Source organism: Papio anubis, chromosome 3 (assembly GCF_008728515.1).
Source record: "Papio anubis isolate 15944 chromosome 3, Panubis1.0, whole genome shotgun sequence".
NCBI classification, from domain to species: Eukaryota; Metazoa; Chordata; class Mammalia; order Primates; family Cercopithecidae; genus Papio; species Papio anubis.
The window spans coordinates 137423445-137444486 of NC_044978.1; the positions used below are offsets into that span (position 1 = coordinate 137423445).

At 37.0% G+C, this 21042-nt stretch overlaps 1 protein-coding gene across 1 annotated transcript in view; it reads left to right on the plus strand.

The window, feature by feature from the left end:
* The window catches only part of GRID2 (glutamate ionotropic receptor delta type subunit 2), a 1499636-nt gene that overhangs the window by 1144796 nt on the left and 333798 nt on the right, over window positions 1-21042 (plus strand). The window contains exon 10 of the mRNA XM_017959328.3: window positions 17414-17611. Within this exon, the coding sequence (XP_017814817.1) occupies window positions 17414-17611 (198 nt within the window). The remainder of the gene's footprint in view (window positions 1-17413; window positions 17612-21042) is intronic.

The following is a 21042-nucleotide window of genomic DNA, read 5'->3' on the forward strand; positions in this document are numbered from 1 at the left end:
CAGATGGCTGTACATGTGTGGTATTATTTCGAGGACTCTGTCTCTGTTCCATTGGCTCATATCTCTTGTTTCCTTTGCAACAGTACCATGCTGCTTTTACATTGTAGCCTTGTAGTATAGTTTGAAGTCAGGTAGCGGATGCCTCCAGCTTGTTCTTTGACTTAGGATTGTCTTGAGATGGCCTTTTTGGTTCCATATGAACTTTTAAAGCAGTTTTTTCCACTCCTGTGAAGAAACCGTTGTGTTTTGATGGGGATAGCATTGAATCCTATAAATAACCCTTGGGCAGTATGGCCATTTTCACGATATTGACTTCTTTCCTATCCATGGCTGCAAGGCTCTTCCCATTTGTTTAGTCTCACTTCACCTATAGTGGTTTGTAGTTCTCCTTGAAGAGGTCCTTACATCCCTTGTAAGTTGGGATTCCTAGGTATTTGCCCTCTTTGAAGCACTGTGAATGGAAGTTCATTCATGATTTGGCTCTTGTGTTGTTCACTGGTGTATAAGAATGCTTGTGATTTTGCACATTAATTTTGTATCCTGAGACTTTGGTTGGTTGCTTATCAGCTTAAGGAGATTTTGCCAAAGCAGATACGGGTTTTCTTTAAATATACAATCAAGGTCATCTGCAAAGAGGGACAATTTGATTCTTCTTTTCCTAACTGAATACCCTTGATTTCTTTCTCTTTGCCTGATTTCCGTTCCTAGCCAGAACTTCCAACACTATGTTGAATAGGAGTGGTGAGAGAGGGCATCCCCACCTTGTGCCAGTTTTCAGCGAATTTTTCCAGCTTTTTGCCCATTCAGTATGATATCGGCTGTGGGTTTGCCATAACAGTTTCACATTTGAGGTACCACCAATACCGAATTTATTGGAGCGTTTTAGCATGTATGCTGCTGAATTTTGTCAAAAAGCCTTTTCTGCATCTATTGAGATAATCATGTGGTTCTCGTCTGGTCTTGCTTTATATGCTGGATTATGTTTATTGACGCTAATGTTGAACCAGCCTTGCATCCCAGGGATGCAGCTCCACTTTGATCATGGTGATAAGCTTTTGATGCTGCTGAATCCGGTTTTACATATTTTATTGAGGATTTTTGCACTGATGTTCACTGTGATATTGGTCTAAAATTTCTTTTTGTTGTGTCTCTGCCAGGCTATGGTATCAGGATGATGTTGGTTCTATAAAATGAGTTAGGAGGACTCTTCTTTTTCTATTGTTGGCCAGTTTCAGAAGGAATGGCACCAGCTCCTCCTTGTACTTTTAGGAATCTAGCTGTGAATCCATCTGTCCTGGACTTTTTGCTGGTAGGTTGATAATTACGCCTCAATTTCAGAGCCTGCTATTGGTCTATTCAGGGATTCAACTTCTTCCTGGTTTAGTCTTGAAGAGTGTAATGTCCAGGAAATTATCCATTTCTTCTCTAGATTTTCTGCAAATATTTGCGTAGAGGTGTTTATAGTATTCCCTCTGATGGTAGTTTGTATTTCTGTGGGGCTGGTGGTGATATCCCCTTTATTTTTTTATTGCAATCTATTTGATTCTTTTTCTCTTTTCTTTCTTTTATTAGTTCCTATAGTGGTCTGTCAATTTGTTGATTTTTTCAAAAACTAACTCCCTGCATTCATATTGCTTTTTTTTGAGGGTTTTTGTGTCTCTCTATCTCCTTTCAGTTCTAAGCCTCTGATCTTATTATTTCTTGCCTCCTGCCAGCTTTGGAATGTGTTTGCTCTTGCTTCTCTAAATTTTAATTGTGATGTTAGAGTGTCAATTTTGATCTTTTCCTTGCTTTCTTTGTGGGCATTTAGTGCTATAAATTTCTCTACACTTGCTTTAAATGTGTCCCAGAGTTTCTGGTATGCTGTATCTTTGTTCTCTCATTGGTTTCAAAGAACATCTTTATTTCTGCCTTCATTTCTGTTATGTACCCAGTAGTCATTCAGGAGCAAGTTGTTCAGTTTCCATGTAATTGAGCCGTTTTACTGAGCTTTAGTCCTGAGTTCTAGTTTGATTTCAGCACTGTGGTCTGAGTATGCTTGAGCCATGTCTCTGTTCTTGTACATTTGCTGAGGAGTGCTTTACTCCAATTAGTGTGTGGCCTAATTTTTTGAATAAGTGCGATGTGGTGCTGAGGCTGAATGCATATTCTGATTTGGGTGGAGAGTTCTATAGATGTCTATTAGGCTCCTGCTTGCTGCAGAGATGAGTTCAATTCCTGATATCCTTGTTAACTTTCTGTCTCGTTGATCTGTCTAATGCTGACAGTGGAGGCTGGAAGTCTCCCACATATTGTATGGGGAGTCTAAGTCTCTTGTAAGTCTCTAAGGACTGTTTATGAATTCAAGTGCTCCTGTAATAAGTATATATATTTAGGATAGTTAGCCTTCCTGTTGAATTGATCCTTTTACCATTATGTAATGGCCTTGTCTCTTTTGATCTTTGATGGTTTAAAAGTCTGTTTTATCTGATGGCATTGCACCTCTGCTTTTGTTCTCCAACATTTGCTTGGTAAATCTTCCTATCCCTTTATTTTGAGCCTATGTATGTCTCTGCGTGTGATGGTCTCTGAGTACAGCAGACTGATGGGTCTTGACTCTTTATCCAGTTTGCCAGTCTGTGTCTTTTAATTGGAGCATTTAGGTCCATTTACATTTAAGGTTAATATTGTTATGTGTGAACTTGATCCTGCCATTATGATATTAACTGGTTATTTTGCTCGTTAGTTGATGCAGTTTCTTCCTAGCCTAAAATGGTCTTTTACATTTTGGCATGTTTTGCAATGGCTGGTACCGGCTAATTTTCCATGTTGAGTGCTTTCCTTCAGGGTCTCTTGTAAGGCAGGGCCTAGTGGTGACAAAATCTCTAAGCATTTGCTTATCTGTAAAGGATTTCCATTCTCCTTCACTTATGAAGCTTAGTTTGGCTGGATATGAAATTCTGGCTTAAAATTTTTCTTTAAGAATGCTGAATATTGGCCTCCCCACTCTCTTCTGGCTTGTGTGAGTTTCTGCCAAGAGATCTCCTGTTAGTCTGATGGGCTTCCCTTTGTGGGTAACCCGACTTTCTTCTCTGGCTACTCCTGAAGATTTCTTCATTTCAACTTTGTGAATCTGGCAATTATGTCTTGAGTTGTTTTCTCGAGGAGTATCTTTTGGCGTTCTCTCGTATTTCTGGATTTGACCGTTGGCTCGCCCTACTTTCGGTATTGGTGTTCTCCTGATGATATCCTGAAGAGCGCTTCAACTTTGGTTCCATTTTTCCCCTCACTTTCAGGCACCCCCTAATCAGACGTAGATTTGGTCTTTACATAATCCCATACTCTCTTGCAGGGCTTTGTTCATTTTTCTTTCTTTTTTCTTTTTTGGTTTCTTCTTCTGTTTCATTTCGCTCATTTGATCCTCAATCGCTGATACTCTCTTTCTTCCAGTTGATCGTGCCGTTACTGAAGCTTGTGGCCATTTGTCACGTATTTGTGTCATGGTTTTTCATCTCTTTCATTTTGTTTATGACCTCTCTTCTATAATTACTCTTAGCCATCAATTCTTCCACTTTTTTTTTTCAAGAATTTTAGTTTCTTTGCACTGGGTACGTACCTCTTTAGTTCTGAGAAGTTTGATGGACTGAAGCCTTCTTTCTCTCATCTCACAAAGTCATTCTCCTCACAAGCTTTGATCCTGTTGGCGTATGAGCCGGGCGCCATTTGCCGGGGAGATGTGCCTTATTTTGAACTTCCAGCTTCGCCCTGCTTTTTCCCCCATCTTTTGTGGTTTTTCTGGCTTCTGGTCTTTGATGATGATGGTGATGTACTGATGGGGTTTCAGGCAGTGTCCTTCCTGTTTGATAGCTTTTCTCTTAACAGCTTCAGACCCCAGCCGGTCTCAGTTGAGATTGCTGAGGTCCACTCCAGACCCTGTTTGCCTGGGTGTCAGCAGCAGAGGCTGTGAAGATAGAATATTGCTGAACAGCGAGTGTACTCTGTCTGATTCTGCTTTGGGAGTCTTCTCTCAGGTGTGTACTCCACCCTGTGAGGTGTGGGGTGTCAGACTGCCCTAGTGGGGGATGTCTCCCCAGTTAGGCTACTTCCCAGGATCAGGGACCCACTTGAGCAGGCAGGCAGTCTGTCTTCTCAGATCTCAACCTCCGTGCTGGGAGATCCACTGCTCTCTTCTCAAAGCTGTCAGACAGAGTCAAGCTATGCCTGCAGAGGTTTCTGCTGCTTTGGCTTTGTTGTTGCTTACTGTGCCCTGTCCCCAGAGGTGGGAGTCTACAAGAGACAGGCAGGTTTCCTTGAGCTGCTGTGAGCTCCACCCAGTTCGAGCTCCCAGTGGCTTTGTTTACCCACTTAAGCCTCCTCAGCAATGGCAGCAGCCCCAGCCTCGCTGCTGCCTTGCCGTAGATCACAGACTGCTGCTAGCAATGAGGGGAGGCTCTGTGGGCGTGGACCCTCCGCCAGGTGTGGGATATAATCTCCGGTGTGCCTGTTTCGCTTAAAGCCCAGTATTGGGGTGCGGCAGTTACCCGATTTTCTCCAGGTGTTGTGTGTCTCAGTTCCCCTGGCGAAAAAGGGATTCTTTTCCCTGCGCTTCCTGCGAGGTGATGCTCTCCCCTGCTTCAGCTCCCGCTGGTCGTAGCCGCAGCTGACCAGCACCGACATTGTCCGCACTCCCAGTGAGATGAACCCAGCACCTCAGTTGGAAAATGCAGAAATCACCGGTCTTCTGTGTCGCCGTAGCTGGGAGTTGGAGAGACTGAGCTGTTCCTATTCGGCCATCTTGCTCCCTCCTTTTTTTTTGAGACGAATTCACTCTGTTACTCTATCACCCAGGCTGGAGTACAATGCCATGGTCTTGGCTCACTGCAAACCCCACCTCCCGGGTTCAAGCGATTCTCCCGCCTCAGCCTCCAGAGTAGCTGGGACTACAGGTACATACCACTATGCCTGACTATTTTTGTATTTTTAGTAGAGACGGGTTTCACTATGTTGTCCAGGCTGGTCTTGAACCCCTGACCTCGTAATCTGCCCGCCTCGGCCTCCCAAAGTGCTGGGATTACAGGCATGAGCCACCGCGACTGGCTGTGAATATATATTTTTAACAGATGTGATCAATAGTTTTTTCAGCCACTTAGTGAATAATTTCTACAGCTGCCTCAAATGTCTGTTAATTTATCTAGGGTTGTATATAATTCTCAGCCTTCTAACTGCAACTTGACAGTTTTATTTCTCATTCCCTGAACTATGTTGAAATGCAAATTAATGTCTTTACAGAGATATTTTTGAATCTATTAAAAAAAAAAAAAAAAAGAAAAAAAAAACAAACCCCGAACTTCAAAATGCTATTCTTGGTTTTTAAAAAAATGACCTATGGTCCAACTCTGTGTAGATAACTATGTAACAGGGCATTGAGACACTGAAGTTGACAGAGCAACGTGCTGTGCTCTGTCATACAGATAGACAAAAAAAAAAAAAAAACTCCCAGGCTGGGTTCTGTGGCTCATGCCTATAACTTCAGCATTTTGGGATCACTTGAGGCCAAGACTTTGAGACAAGCCTGGGCAACATAGTAAGACCCATCTCAAAAAAAGCCAGGCATAGTGGTGTGTGCCTCTATTCCCAGCTACTCAAGTGTTTGAAGCAGGATTGCTTGAGCCCAGGAGGTTGAGGATGCAATGAGCCATGATTGTGCCACTGCGCTACAACCTGGGCAACATAACAAGACCACATATCTTAAAGCGAAACAAAATCCATCCATGATTGTAGGGCATTTAGGTTGTTTTCAACTTCTTCCTAGATAACTTGCAATGAACATTTAAAAAATATATACTTGTGCATATTTTTACGCTCATTTATGATTAATTACTTAGATGTACAATTATTACATGAGATAATATGAAAATTTAGTCACTTTTCTTTTCTTTTTATTTTTGATTTTACTTTAAGTTCCAGGATACATGTGTAGAATGTGAAGGTTTGTTACATAGGTATACATGTGCCATGGTGGTTTGCTGCACCTATCAACCCGTCATCTAGGCTTTAAGTGCCACATGCATTAGTTATTTGTCTTAATGCTCTCCCTCCCCTTGCCCACCCCGCAACAGGCCCCAGTGTGTGATGTTCTCCTCCCTGTGTCCATGTGTTTTCATTGCTCAACTCTCACTTATGAGTGAGAACAGGCAGCGTTTGGTTGTCTGTTCCTGTGTTAGTTTGCTGAGAATGATGGTTTCCAGCTTCATCCATGCCCCTGCAAAGGACATGTTCTCATTCTTTGTTATGGCTGCACAGTATTCCACGGTGTATATTTGTCACATTTTCTTTATCCAGTCTATCATTGATGGGCATTTGGGTTGGTTACAAGTCTTTGCTATTGTAAATAGTGCTGCAGTAAGCATCCATGTATATGTTTCTTTATAGTAGAATGATTTATAATCCTTTGGGTAAATACCCAGTAATGGGATTGCTGGGTCAGATGGTATTTCTGGTTCTAGATTCTTGAGGAATTGCCACGCTGTCTTCCACAATAGTTGAACTAATTTACACTCCCATCAACAGTGTAAAAGTGTTCTTATTTCTCCACAGCCTTGCCAGCATCTGTTGTTTCCCAGCTTTTTAATAATCACCATTCTGACTGCTGTGAGATAATATCTGACTGTGGTTTTGATTCACATTTCTCTAATGATCAGTGATGTGGAGCTTCTTTTCGTATGTTTATTGGTCACATATATGTTTTCTTTTTAGCAGCATCTGTTCATATCCTTTGCCCACTTTTTGATGGGGGGTTGAGGCTTTCACTTTTTTATTGTGAATTTGTTTTCTAGAAAACTTTCACTAATTTTAATTCACATAAATAGTGCATAAGAAAGTCCACTTTCTCACATGCTTGCTGATAAACATTGACATTTATTTTTATCCTTGCCAGTCAGATAAGCAATAAATTAAATAGTTCCTGTTATTTTAATTTGTATTCCCCAAAGGTATGTTAAGAGAGCAAAACAATAAATAATTCACCCTCAATGGTTGCTGTTAAACTTTGTCCTTTTAAAATTTAAACTTTAAAGATTGTGACTTTAATTATTGTTTTTTCTTCTCATAAATAATATTTCTCTTCTAAATAATTCTAAGTCACAATTATGCAGGGATAAAAAAGAAAGTATACAGTTTAATGTTTTCCTCCATTAAATTTGAATGTGTATTAATTTTGTATTCAGTGCTGCAGGTTTTTACAGAATACTGTCTTTGGTTCCATATTGAACATTCACCTTGAGGACTTTAGTCTATTGATTGAAAGCTTTAGTTCATCTGATAGAATTATTATGACACATACTCCAAATGAAAAACAGTCAAGGACAGTCCCAGAAGTTAACACTCTTCCAAAGACTGATGCCTCCACTGAGCATCTCTAGGAAGTATGAGATGGTTTTGTGTCATTTTTCCTAAGTTCTTATAACCCCACATCCAATGTGTCAACACATTTCATCAGCTCTACCTTCAAAAATTACCTAGAATCCAATTACATCTTATTAAATCCATTTTACTGCCAAGTCACTTCTGATTTATTGTAAAAGACTCCTAACTGATCTCCCAGCTTCTTTCCTTGCCTCTTCCAGTCTATTGTCAATAGTAACTGTCAACTATCTAGTAAACTGTGAAAATATATCTGATCATGTCTCTCCTCTGCTCAGAGCCCATCTGGCTTCCTATCTCAGTCAAAGTAACAGCTGACATCGTCATAGTGGCCTAAAGACTCTAGTGAAGCTCTACCCCATCCAAACACATTGCCTCTCAGATATTTCCTAAATATCTAGCTCTAGCTTTCTTGGTCCCAGCCACACTAGTGTCTCTTCTGTCTCTTAAACAAGTCAGAGACTCTTAACTGGTGTATTTCTACTTACTCTTTCTTCCGTCTGAATGTTCTTTCTATGGAGGTGCTTTCTAATTGAAGGTACAATCATTTCTCACATATGCCTTGTTCTCATTGTTTATCTTCACAGCACCTATCACCATCTGACATTATATATATATTTATATATGTATATATAAATATACATATATAAATGTATACATATATAAATGTACATATATAAATATACATTTATATATGTGTATAAAATATACATATATAAATAAATATATATATATATTTATTTGTTTGTTGTCTGTCACTCCCAATAGAATGTAGGTCTAGAAGAATAGAAATGTTTGTTTGTTGTTCGTTTTGTTCACTGCTGTATTCTTAGTGTGTGCCTGGTATTAACACTCTTTTGAATGACTGAATAAACATCTGAATTTCTGCTATTTCCCTATAAGTAATATCAGTTTGGATAGAAATGCCACTAATCCTAAAACATTTTCAAATTTTATATGGTTTTTATTTTTAATATTTGTGTGGCTTTCTGCTACATTCCAATGTTTAACTTGCTTTAGTTTTCATTTATTAAATGCCTCTATATCCAGATAATGTCATATCATAAGCTTCAGTTGACATTTATTATCATTACTATTTTTTATTTTTTAACAGAAATATGATTCATCAACTCCAGTGTTTGTAAATATCGTCACCATTCTGAAGTCAAATGTTGCCAAATTCTTTCATTAAATAGTTGCAGACTTCTCTCATTTGGTACAGCCAGTCACTCATTACAGCTGCAATATGTTATATCTCGAATGTATTTCTTGATAGCTTTCTTTAAGATAACTACATTTGCAAAGTACTCTGTACCTAGAAACCTTTCAACAGATATTTATAGAATATAATTTACTCATGCATGTGATTAGACACATGTAAGATTCACTTAAGTGTCAAATTTACTAATATAATGAAAACTTGGACCAAACAAACAACAAAAAACATTATCCAGCACTCGTACTCAAAAAGCAGTCTGAGAGCTTGGTATTTTTCAGTTCGTATAGGGTGATCATGTGGTTCATAAAATCTTAGTCTCCAAAATGTATTTTCAAATGAATGCCAGGGAAAGCCAACAAATGAGAACTAGGGTACTTAGGATTATTGTAATTGCCTAATGTGTTTGGTGACCTTGTATTCCCAGTTAACAACAACTTACGCTTCTTTCAAATTCTTTTGTACAAAAACCAATTGTTTTGTCCACTCTCTACTTAGCCTCTAAGTCACTAAGATGTGACTATTTCATTAGTTGAAAGCAAATGTCTAAAATCAAATATTTTATTTTAAAAATCAATCATCTTGCATAATAATAGCTTTAACTTTATGCTCAATTTAAAATATTTGTATTTAAATAACTGCTTACAGAACGGAAATAGAAATGATATATAAAATAATACAGAAGATATAAGGATTTAAGAAGTAAGGATGACTAAGTATTTTTATTTACTTTTATCATTTATAATTGAATTTTGTTGTCTGGTAAAAACATTTAAGGAAAGATTAAAAACTTAGTTTAATGTATTATTTCTAAACATTTGCTCCTTCATAAAATCTTCCTGCAATCCCTCTTTTTAAAAATGTTTTCATTGCATATCCCAATGATATGCTTTCCTTCTCTCCATGAAATTCAGATATTAGTTTTCTTTATAACACCTAGATTGTTTCTTCCTCTCCTGCTGTTCCTTATTTTGTTTTTCTATTCTGGTGCCTTGATATCTCCTTATAACAAATTCCATACCATTGGCCTTCCTAACTTGTAAACATTTCTAATACTTACATATGCTCTATAAAATATAATGAGTTTTTTCCAAGAAGAATGGTGGCCATTAATTCCACATATATCAAAATGGAATGTGTCATCCTTGAGCAAAATATAAGCTCACACCGTGCATAAAGACAACTATTGTTTGCTTCAGCCAGGAGTATGTTTTAGGGAAAAAATATTTTACGCATTAAGAAATATTATCTTCTTTCTTTAATGTCTTTGAGCTATATATGTGAGCAGAATTATAAAGAATTTCCAGTGACTAATTCTTAGTTTTGGCCTTCCTGGCATTCTGTAGTCGTGCATATTAAAACCTCTAAACAACTCTCAGTAAAGCCTTAGCAGTAGAGCTTGTAGCTTGTCCCTATCAAAAATGTCAGATGCTTTTTTTCCAACGCCCTCACTAGCAAATAATATTACATAGTTATTAAAATATAGGAATTAACTCCAAAATCTGCAAGTTGCAAACAGTGTTGTAAATCAACTAAGCAATTATCATGAGATTTTTTAAGTGACTGAATACAGATTCAGAATCATGAAGTTATTATCTAATAACCCAACAAGTGATGTGAATAAATCCTTGCTAATACAAAAATTATCAGCCACTGAAACACCCTTTTCTACAAGCAGGTCTGTGGATCCTCATGCTAATGCACTTAGATTGATAAACCACAGACATTCTCTGAAAGCTTCATTTGTTCCAGTTGCTGAGGCTTGTGCGTAGAGAATCTGTCATGCAAATGATCAGCAAATCATAATCTGCAATTTGTTTTCATTTAATAGGCAGACAGGTTTTCACCAATTTAGACTCAAGTCCTATTAATACTCTTTGAAACTAATTACTGGAAAATGAATTTTAATGGCAGGATTTTATCATTTATTATGTTCCCTTCTGTCTCTATAAAGGAAGACTCAAAGCCATCTACTTGCACTTTGAAAATATATGTTAAATAGGCACAAGCCATAATCTCCTGTCATCTGGGCCATTGCAAAGGAAACCCTAATTCTCTCTCCTGCAATAATCCATTCTACACTCTACTCTTAAAATTACTTTCTTATTATCCTATTTCCCTTCCACAAAAGCTTCAATTCCCTGTCAAATAAATAGCCGACACTTTAATATGGCTTTGTTGCCCTCCATTATCTGTTCGCAGTTAACATATTTTTATCCTTATTTGATATTGCAATATAACATGTACACAGAAAAAAGCATGAAACATTAATTAATAAATAGTAAAGTAACACCCAGAAATCACTACCCAGAGTGAAAAGCAGACCATTGTCATTACCACAGAAACCACCTCTTCAGTGCATCTTTCTGATCAGCCCCTTGGCAGCATCCCAGAGGCTAACCACCCAGAGGTAATCACTTCCTCTATTTTCTTTAGATTGTCTCCAGCTACATGTGAATTCTTAAATAATATAGTCAATTTACCCATTTTTGAATGTTATGTAAATGGAATCAAACTCAGCTTTCCTTCGCTATTGCTTTTTTCTACCAACTTATTCTCTTAAACATTCATTCATATTAGGGTACAGCTTCTGTTAACTTCAATTGTAAGCTGTTTAGTATTCCACAGCATCAATGTACCACAATATATTTATCTTTTCCATGTTGATGGGCATTTGCATTTTTAGATTGTTTCCAGATTTGAGCTATTACAGACAAGGCTGCTATGAACATTCTTGGACATATAGTTTGGTGCCCAGTATTCTTTTGTATTCATACCCAAGGAATGGAATTTCTAGGACATAGTCATGTGTATCTTCATACTAGATAAACATCGATGTAATACTTACAACCAGGTAATATTAACTTGTATATAAGTAGCTCCATACGCTACCAGGCAAGTCAAAATCTTTTTCAAAATGGTTGTAAATTTATATATCCAGCAGCAGTGAATGCTGTTCACTCCTGTTTCTAGTTCGACTTCTAAAAATAGGAGCACTTCTATTTCTTTATATGCCTGACAGTACTTGGGATTATCAGACCACCTCACTTTCTGTTCCTCCTCTATTTATTCTCGCTTTGGGATTTTCTATCCTCTTGTTTATTCTTCCTTCACCCTGGGTATTAATTCTGACCTACTGCAATTCGTGAATTCTTTCTTCATCTGTTTCTAATATGTTAATGACTCAGTCATGAAGAATTCTTTCTTCATCTGTTTCTAATATGTTAATGACTCAGAAACTTTGGTAATTGTCTTTTCTAATTCTCAAATTTGTTTAGTTCTTTTTCAACTGTATAACAACACTTTTTGTACTTTCTAGTTTCCTGACAAATAAAAAAAAAAGTTGCCCTTCATTTCTTCAAACACAATTAATATAATATTTCTAATATGCATGTGAAAATTCTAATATCTAAATTCTTGAGAGATCAATTTCTGTTCCTCGTTTTTTCTGCAGGTTCTATTTTTGAAGAATTATGCTGGTGCAAAAGTAACTGAGGTTTCTGCCATTACTTTTAATGGTAAACACTGCAATTACTTTTACACCAATCTAATATTTCTTTTCACCACATTTCTTTGATTTTTGTTTTGAAGATCATATTCAAAAACTTATTTGATGGAATCATGTTATACCTAAAGTAATGTTACCTTTATCTAGAGAGGGTTGTGTTTTTCTCTGTCAGGAATCTGGAGCCTCTACCAGTGTACCACCATAAATTGTGTTAGAATTTGAGATTAAACTACGCAGTCCTGGATTTTAATCAATAGGTGGAAAAAATTTGAGCTTCAAGGAGGTAAGCTTCAAGTAAGGCAGATTATGATGCCTCCTTCTTCTGTAACATATTGTGTGACTTTGAGTTGAGTTTCTTCCTGAGTTTTCTCATCTATTAAAAAAGTGCATAGCTGGTAACCCCCAAAATCATGATTTTCCTTTTTTTATTTTATTTATTTATTTATTTTTAGTCTCTACCGTATTTCTTTGTTGTCCTGTCAGTACCAGTTCTGGTGTGTGTTGTTTTTTCTTTCTTTATATTTTTTCTGAGCACAGTGATTGAGTACATGCCCCACTAATAGGGTATAATTATTTTGAGAGTAATATCCATGACTTAATACCATATCTCTCACTATATTGAGTGTAGTACCTTGATGCAGTAGCTAGCTACTCAGTAAATGTTAAATGGATAAGTCAATGAGTGAATAAATTTTAGAGACAGGTACATAGATAAAAGTGATCGAAACAAGCTAAGTATTACCGCAGAGAAGGAACACGTATCTTTTCTATTATAGTTCCCACAGCTTCAACCAAATTTCTTTTGCTATGTATACCTGTCCAATATATTGGCTGGTTGTACTCATACAGTACTAGTCTGAGCTAGAATTTATGAGTAATGGTCCAAATCTGTAATACAGCTTAAAAATAAAGCTTTAAAAACATTGATCCAGATGAAGAATGATAAGATGCAATAAAAGTTTATTTAGGGTATAAAATTTAAAAGGTATGTTCATCAATAATTCATTTTGAAAATCCCCTTAGTATAGCCATTTCTATTCTGTATCTTTAACCAATTACAGGTAACATTGCTAGGAACAGATTTTGACAACAGACTTGTGCAAGGGAATTGTGTGCCTAGAGATTTACTTAAAAGGTAGAATTAAAGTCGTTTCAAGAAAGAAATTTAACATATGAAGAAAATATAACCATTTAGCATACTAAATAATTGGTCTAGAGAGTTATGAGTTAAAAATGTACAAGAATTAATAATAGTTTTTAGCAACATATACATTGGGACAGTATTTTTGCCACATCTATTATTTACCTATGCAATCATTAAGTTCATAATTTTTTAAGTATCACATCAAAGAGTGTTATTCAACTTCCTGATGAGTAAATTACTGATAAACATAGTCGATTTTTTCAGTTTCGAAGGTCCTGAAAAATAGATAAAGCATATGACTTCCAATTATTGATAGAAGAGCCAGTCAAATAATATCTTCCATGAATCCTCTTACAATTAGTTTGCTGATTGATATTCAAAATATAGAAATGAATGAATTGCACATAAGGAAATCAGTACTTGTTTTATGTTGCCATCATATATCACAATACAAGCATTAAAGTCTGTTTTAATTATAGAACTTTATGATCTTATTTACATGGTCTGTGAATTTGATCTTTGTTTTGGAATTCCTTTAATCCATTCTGATTCTAATCACCTCAGGACCAACTTTAGTGTATTTGTGCAAGGCATAGTCATTAGCTAGCTCTATATGTTGTCCAAACCACCAAATGAGATGTAGCAAATTCTGCCAATTGTCTAAAGTTTTATTATGCACGTTAAATATATGAATATTTGAAATATCAAGATATGTTGTATTTTACCAATAATATTAAAGTATTACTTCTTCACTTTTCACTTGTAGTATGATGTCATTTAAGCAAGTCAGTATTATTGAGAGGTGACAATGTGCTACCAGCCCTCACTCTCAGTGCCTTCTCGGCCTCAGCATCCACTCTGGCAGCACTTGAGAAGCCCTTCAGCCTGCCACAGCACGGTGGCAGCCCCTCTCTGGGCTGACCGACGCCGGAGCCGCCTCTCTCTCCTTGTGGGGAGGTGTGGAGGAACAGGCGCCGGTGGGAACCTGTGCTGTGTGCCATGCTCACAGGCCAGCGCAAGTTCCAGCGGCCCAGGGCAGTGAGGGGCTTAGCACCTGGGCCAGCAGCTGCGGTGGGTGCGCCTGGTCCCCCAGCAGTGCTGGCCCTCCAGTGCTGTGCTCGAGTTCTCACCGGGCCTCAGCTGCCTCCCCGTGGGGCAGGGCTGGGGACCTGCAACCCGCCATGCCCAAACCCCTGCTGCGGAGGGCTCCTGTGCCGCCAGAGCCTTGCCAACGAGCACCGCCCCATCCTCTGGGGCGCTTGGTGCCAACTACTACCCACGTACTGATGAGTGTGGGTGCACCACACGGGACTGGCAGGCAGCTCCACTGGAGGCTCCAGTGTGGCGTCCACTGGGTGAAGCCAGCTGGGCTCCTGAATCTTAGTGGGGACTTGGAGAACTTTTATGTCTAGCTAAGGGATGGTAAACGCACCAATCAGCGCTCCGTGTCTAGCTCAGGGTTTGTAAATGGACCAATAAGCACTCTGAAAAATGGACCAGTCAGCTCTCTGTAAAATGGACCAATCAGCAGGATGTAGGTGGGGCCAGATGAGGGAATAAAAGCAGGCTGCCTGAACGAGACAGGGGAAACTCCTTGGACCCGATATGGTAGCGTTGTTCTTTGGCAATTTGGGTGCAGTGACTTTAAGAGCTGTAACACTCATTGGGGAGGTCGGCAAGGGGGGCGAGATGAGGAGCGCAGTAGAGAAGTAAGTGAGGCCACGAACCCACCAGAAGGAAGGAACTGCAGCTGCATCTGATGGAACAACCTCCGGTCTATCCTAAGAACTGTAACACTCAGTGCAGGGGTTTGTGGCTTAATTCTTGAAGTCAGCGAGACCAAGAACCCACCAATTGTGGACATATTAGTAGAAATTTGATTCATTCTGAAAACCTCTAATCGACCGATCTAATGTTCAATATTCATTAACATCAAGTATTAGTACAATGGGGAATGAAAAAGTTGTAAATACTCTTCTGTTCTTTCCCTTTCTTTCCGTTCCTCGTTTCCCTCCCTCGCTTCCCTCCTTCCCTCCCCACCTTCCTTTCCGCATCCCTCCCTCCCTCCCCACCTTCCTCTCCCCATCCCTCCCTCCCTGCCTTTTCTTTGTTTCCCTGCCTTTGCTTTCTTTGTTTCCCTGCCTTTTCTTTCTTTCCTTGCCTTTTCTTTCTTCCCCTCCCCCTCCCTCTCTGATGGTCTCACTCTGTCACCCATGCTGGAGTGCAGTGGCTTGATCTCGGCTCACTGCAAGCTCCGCCTCCTGGGTTCACGCCATTCTCTTGCCTCTTGCTCTCAGGTAGCGGGGAATCCATGGCCTTTTTTTTTTTTTTTTTTTTTTTTTTTATATAGCGGAGATGGGGTTTCACCATGTTAGCCAGGATTGTTTCGATCTCCTAACTTCGTGGTATATCTGTCTCGGCCTCCCAAAGTGCTAGAACATTTTTTTCTTACAATCTCGGGCTGTGGCGAGTTGGCCCAAGTGTTGTGGGACATTTTAGGTGTCAGGGACATAAACTACTCTCATTTATCTGCTGTGTGGAGTCCCAGTTACCAGAACACCAGCCATTGTGTGTTCTTTCTAGTTTTCAGGTAGCAGAAAGAACAAGAAGAAATTTTGCACAAACCACCCTGCTTGCATCACATTGGCCAGAATTAGTCACATGTCCATGAAGCAAGCCACAGTGCCTGAAGTAGGACTACAGATTTTCTTTATTCTCCATAGTGGTAAAATACAAACAATTAGAGAAGAAGAGAACTCCTGTAGAGGACAACTAGCAGTAACCTACTCTACTAACTGTCCATTTACTGCTTCATTTTGCTCTAAGATAACATACAAACAGTGAAACTAAAATATGTTTTCAAAATTAGAAATTGTAAGTACTTTAGATAACTAAGATTAAAGAAATGTTACAAATACCACAATATCAACATAGTTATAGAGGAACATGAAACTTAGTACTGACTTTCTGAATATCCAAAATGAAAAGAAGTACCTCAATAATTGATTACATTGTTTTTTATCATTTTGAAAAAGGCACCACTGAGACAAAGTTCTTTGACCCTGAATAATTACAAAATTTATCTCATGGTAATTTTTAGGGAGAAAACTGTATATTATGGTTGACAATATTCCTATAACAAGTGCAGTGATTTTATAAGCTACTTATAGTGTCTTTGAATAAAAGTCAAAATGAAAGCATTATGAAGGCTGTTTTGTGAGTCTCTGAGGAAAAATGATTCCAAAAAAAAACTCTTTGGGTATTCTGGCTTATATACAAGGAGAGATTTTACCCTGCCCAGAGGGCTGGATGGACTACATACACTATGAATGGTTATCTGTAAATATTACTGTTGCTGAAAGATTTCTGAACAAGTGTAGGAAATTAAGGAATAGATTATCTAATTTTCTGTAGTCTGCCAGCATGTTTCAAATCAACACCAGGTGTTCTCAAAAGTGAAAAGGGCCTATTTGTTAGCTTTAAGAAGACAAAAATGGGAAAAGATAAAAGAGGTGGAAGCAGAAACCAATTTGCTAAATTTACTAAATTAGACGGTTTATTGAAAAGGTAAGTGAATTTCTCATATCAGTCATAAAAAAGCTATTTTTGCAATGAAATGTGTGTTTATATCGAAGTCAGAAATTACTTAGTGAATAACTCCCAGTAAATGTGAGATTATTAATTTCAGCTAAATTATGTGTTCTTAGAATTTTATCTTTTCAGGTAGTTTTATGTAGATTATATCTGTTAAAATTTTGTTGGATGTAATTTACGTGGTTTACAAACAATAAATTCCTGAGACTAGATATGATAAATTTATAGTTTGTTAAATGTTTTGTTATTGAGGAATCTCAGATGGGTCCTCAGATGGCAAGGAAAATAAACTCATGGACCCTAAGTTTTTAAATTACTTTTATCTAATTTTTGATAAGGTGATAATTAAAAGGGAGATGATAAGAAATTGAATTATTAAGCATTGTTAAATAATATGATGCATTAATGATGCGTAAGTTATACTCCTGAGTTGCGTTGTTTCAAAGTATAAAGCAATTTTTAGATTTAATCAAAACTGTTGAAGGAATTAATCTTTGCTTTTAGGGAGCACTATAGATTGACATCAGAAATTTCTCTTATTTCCATGTAGGAAGAACCTTTTGTGATGGTCTCTGAAAATGTCTTGGGTAAGCCGAAGAAATACCAGGGCTTCTCCATTGATGTTTTGGATGCCTTATCTAACTACCTGGGTTTTAACTATGAAATTTATGTAGCACCGGATCACAAATATGGAAGCCCACAAGAAGATGGGACATGGAATGGCTTGGTAGGAGAACTTGTCTTTAAGGTAAGAATTAATTAATTAATTTGTCTCATACCTAAAGGTTCAATTATTTGTCTCGTACCTAAAGTTTCAACAGTAACACCTTGAAGCTAATTTCATATAAAATAAGTGCGATGTGTTTAGGTTGGTTAAGCATTAGGTGGTGGAGTTGAGTACAAAAGTCTCACTCAATACTATTTTATGAACTTTGTGGAAAAAAAAGTAAATGACAAAATAGACCAAATGTTAAAGTATATCCTGTGGTAGAAGAGGGTTTAGAGGAAGGCCTTTTCTTTGCTCAACTTATACCCCAAAAACTGTATATGATACATGATGAAATCACAATGTAACATACACACACAATTAGTACTATTGTTTTCTTTTTAAAAATGTGATGTTATTGGGGAAAAAAATGCACTACTTAGAAACTAATCATTTCATTTTGGAATCTAATCAAGATAGGTCTATACATACGTATATATTTTTCTTTGTTCTTTCAATTCTCAGAAAGGTGTTGAAAACCTGTGTCTTTCTTCAGTCCTGTCAAAATCTGCTTCAGTTTCTTGAGGCTCTGTTATTAGGCCCATAGACATGTATAATTATTAAGTTTTCCTCATAAATTATTGACTAGTTGGGTTTAAGTTTATAACTTACTATTTGGTTTATATGTATACTATTTTTTTCTCTGTTACTTCTTTTCTTGTTTTTCTTGGGGTTAATTAAATATATTTCAGTACTTGATTTTGTTGCTCTTACTGCCCTTTTAGTTGTCTCCCTTTGTATTTTGGTTCGTGGTTAGTCTAAAGGTCATAATATGCATTCTTAACTTACCACATTCTATCTAAAGTTAATATTGTACCACTTTATATAAAAAGTAATAAACTTTCAGCAATATAATTTTATTTACACTCACCCTATCATTTTTGCTATTGTGGTCACATATTTATATTTTATTAACCTCATACCAAATATCATAGTTTTTTATTTAAATAGTTATGGTCTTTTAAAGGTACAAAAAGAAAAAAAAAGACAGTTACTGGGATATAATCACTTATTTATCATGTCTGGGGCTCTTTATTCCTTACATATATTTGAGCTCCCATTTGGTATAATGTACCTTCAACCTGAAAAACTTTCTTTAGAGTGTCTTGAAGTGCAGTGCTACATAGGTAGCATATATTCTCAACTTTTGTCTACCTTGAAATGTCTTTTTTTAACCCTCATTTTGAAATGATATTCTTACTGGACATCAAACTCTGAATTCACAGGGTTTTTTAATGTTCATCATTTTAAAGTTGTGATTCTATCACTTTTGCCCTCTATTTTTTCTGGTGAGAAATTAGCCATCATCTGTATCCTGATTCTTTATATGTAATGTATTTTTGTATGTGTTGGTGGCCGTTTTACAATTTTCTCTTCACTTTTTGGTGTTTAGAAATTGAACTGTGATGTTCTAGATATGATTTTCTTTGCATTTATTGTGCTGGGAATTCACTAAATTTGTGGGATAGGTTACATTTAGTAAATATAGGGAATTATTTCTTCACATTTTTTTTACCTTCTTTCCTTTCTCTTCTTGATTTGAGGCTCAGAGAATATTCAAGTTAGATCACGTAATGTCTCCTAAGTCACAGAGGCCTTGCTTCTTTTATTAAGATATTTTTTACTCCCTGACCTTCAGATTTAACAATTTGTCTTGATCTGCCTTCAAGTTTACTGATATTCTGCCATCTTCAATTTTTTTTTAAGTCCATTCAGTAGCTTTTTCATTCTAGATTGCTTATTTTTTCTTTCCGGAATTTCAAATTTTTGAAATAAATTTTGTGTTTCTGCTGAGATTTCCTATCTTTTTTATCAGTTTTGACTATCTTAAAAGTTCATGATCACATTTATAATGGCTTCTTTAAAGTCCTTGTTTGCTAAAATGTCAACATCTTACCATCTCAGAATACATTGCATTTTCCTGGTTCTTCACATTTCTGGTTACATTTGATTATATATTGGACTTTGTGGTTGATATGTTGTTAAGACTTGTGATTATATCTCTGAAATTGTATATTCTGAAAAGGATTGATTTTTGTTTCAGTGTATAGTTAAATCACTATCTGTTCCTCTTGAATTCGTGAGATTTAGCTTTAAACATTGTTAAGTCTATTTGATGTAATCTTAGTTCCTAGGGCAAATCCCTTGGTTTTTGTAATCCACACTTTTCTAAGATACAGCCTTCTGGAGTTTCTGGGGAAAGTCTGTGGTTTTCCTCAAGCCCTTCTGACTTAGAGGAACTCAAAATTCAATCTATATCTTCCCTGTCATAGGCAACAATTGTAATCCCCTCTTTAGCACGTTTAACCTTCTAGCCATTACTGTTTGCTAATTTTCCTAGGATCTCTCCCATATATATGCAGTTTAGGGGTCAGCTAAGGATTTTAGAAAGCTTATACACAGATTTTGGGGTTCACTCCTCTGTGGCATCCTCCTCCTTGTGTTTCGCTTTTCAATTTCTGGGAACCCTAGCTGATTCAAACTCCATTCTCTGACAAGTTAGTTAATAAAGCTGACTTTCTGCTTGAGTGCTGTCCACCCCATCCCAGCTGAACTGAAATGGGTCCTCAATGACTAAGCCTTATAAAGGAGGGCTCCACCCAGTGCAGGTATTATTTCCGAGGATACCCTGCAGTTTCTGCCTGCTTTGGGTTCCTCTCCAGTCCTTTCTCTATATATATTTTTTTCAATTTGATCCTGAATTTTCAATTTTTATTCTTATAGGACTAGTCCAATAAAAGCTAGTACATCATTGCTAGAACTGGAATAATTTCTCAAATGCTTTAAAGTACTCAGAAGGCTAAAGGATCTAACCTAAATTGTTGGCAAGGAATGGAGAAGAGTAGAAATAAAAGGTTTCTTAAGGCAGTGGTAGGGAAAATAATAAAGCTATTTCTATATTCTATAAAATCCTAATGAATTTGGTCTATTTAATACATAAGTTACATACAGAATTTTATTGCCAAAGCATTAATATCATTATTTCTAATAGAAAATGGGCAATCATCAGTCCTCATCCTTCTTATTAAAACCACACCACTTCATCTTCTATTCTTTAAAACTCACAAATTCAGTGTTCTACCTTTATATTTCTAAGGACTCTTTCCTGATCTAAACCCAGATTAGCAATTATGTTAAAATTAGTGTAAATAAAAGGCATTATACAAATTTATTCTATATAGATAGTGGTTAAAATCCTTAATGAGTTATTATGCTAATAAACTACACTTGCTAGATGCAAATTAAACATAAAAAGCATTCAAATTAGTATGTTGATGTTGTTTTTAATTTGTTTTATGTGCTTGCACTAGTTAGTTTAATTTTGGAGACTTGCTTTTTCACCTATAAAATGAGGAGTCCAAGTATGTTAATGGTAAGATCACATCCAAATACTCTGTTTCAAAAATATAAGT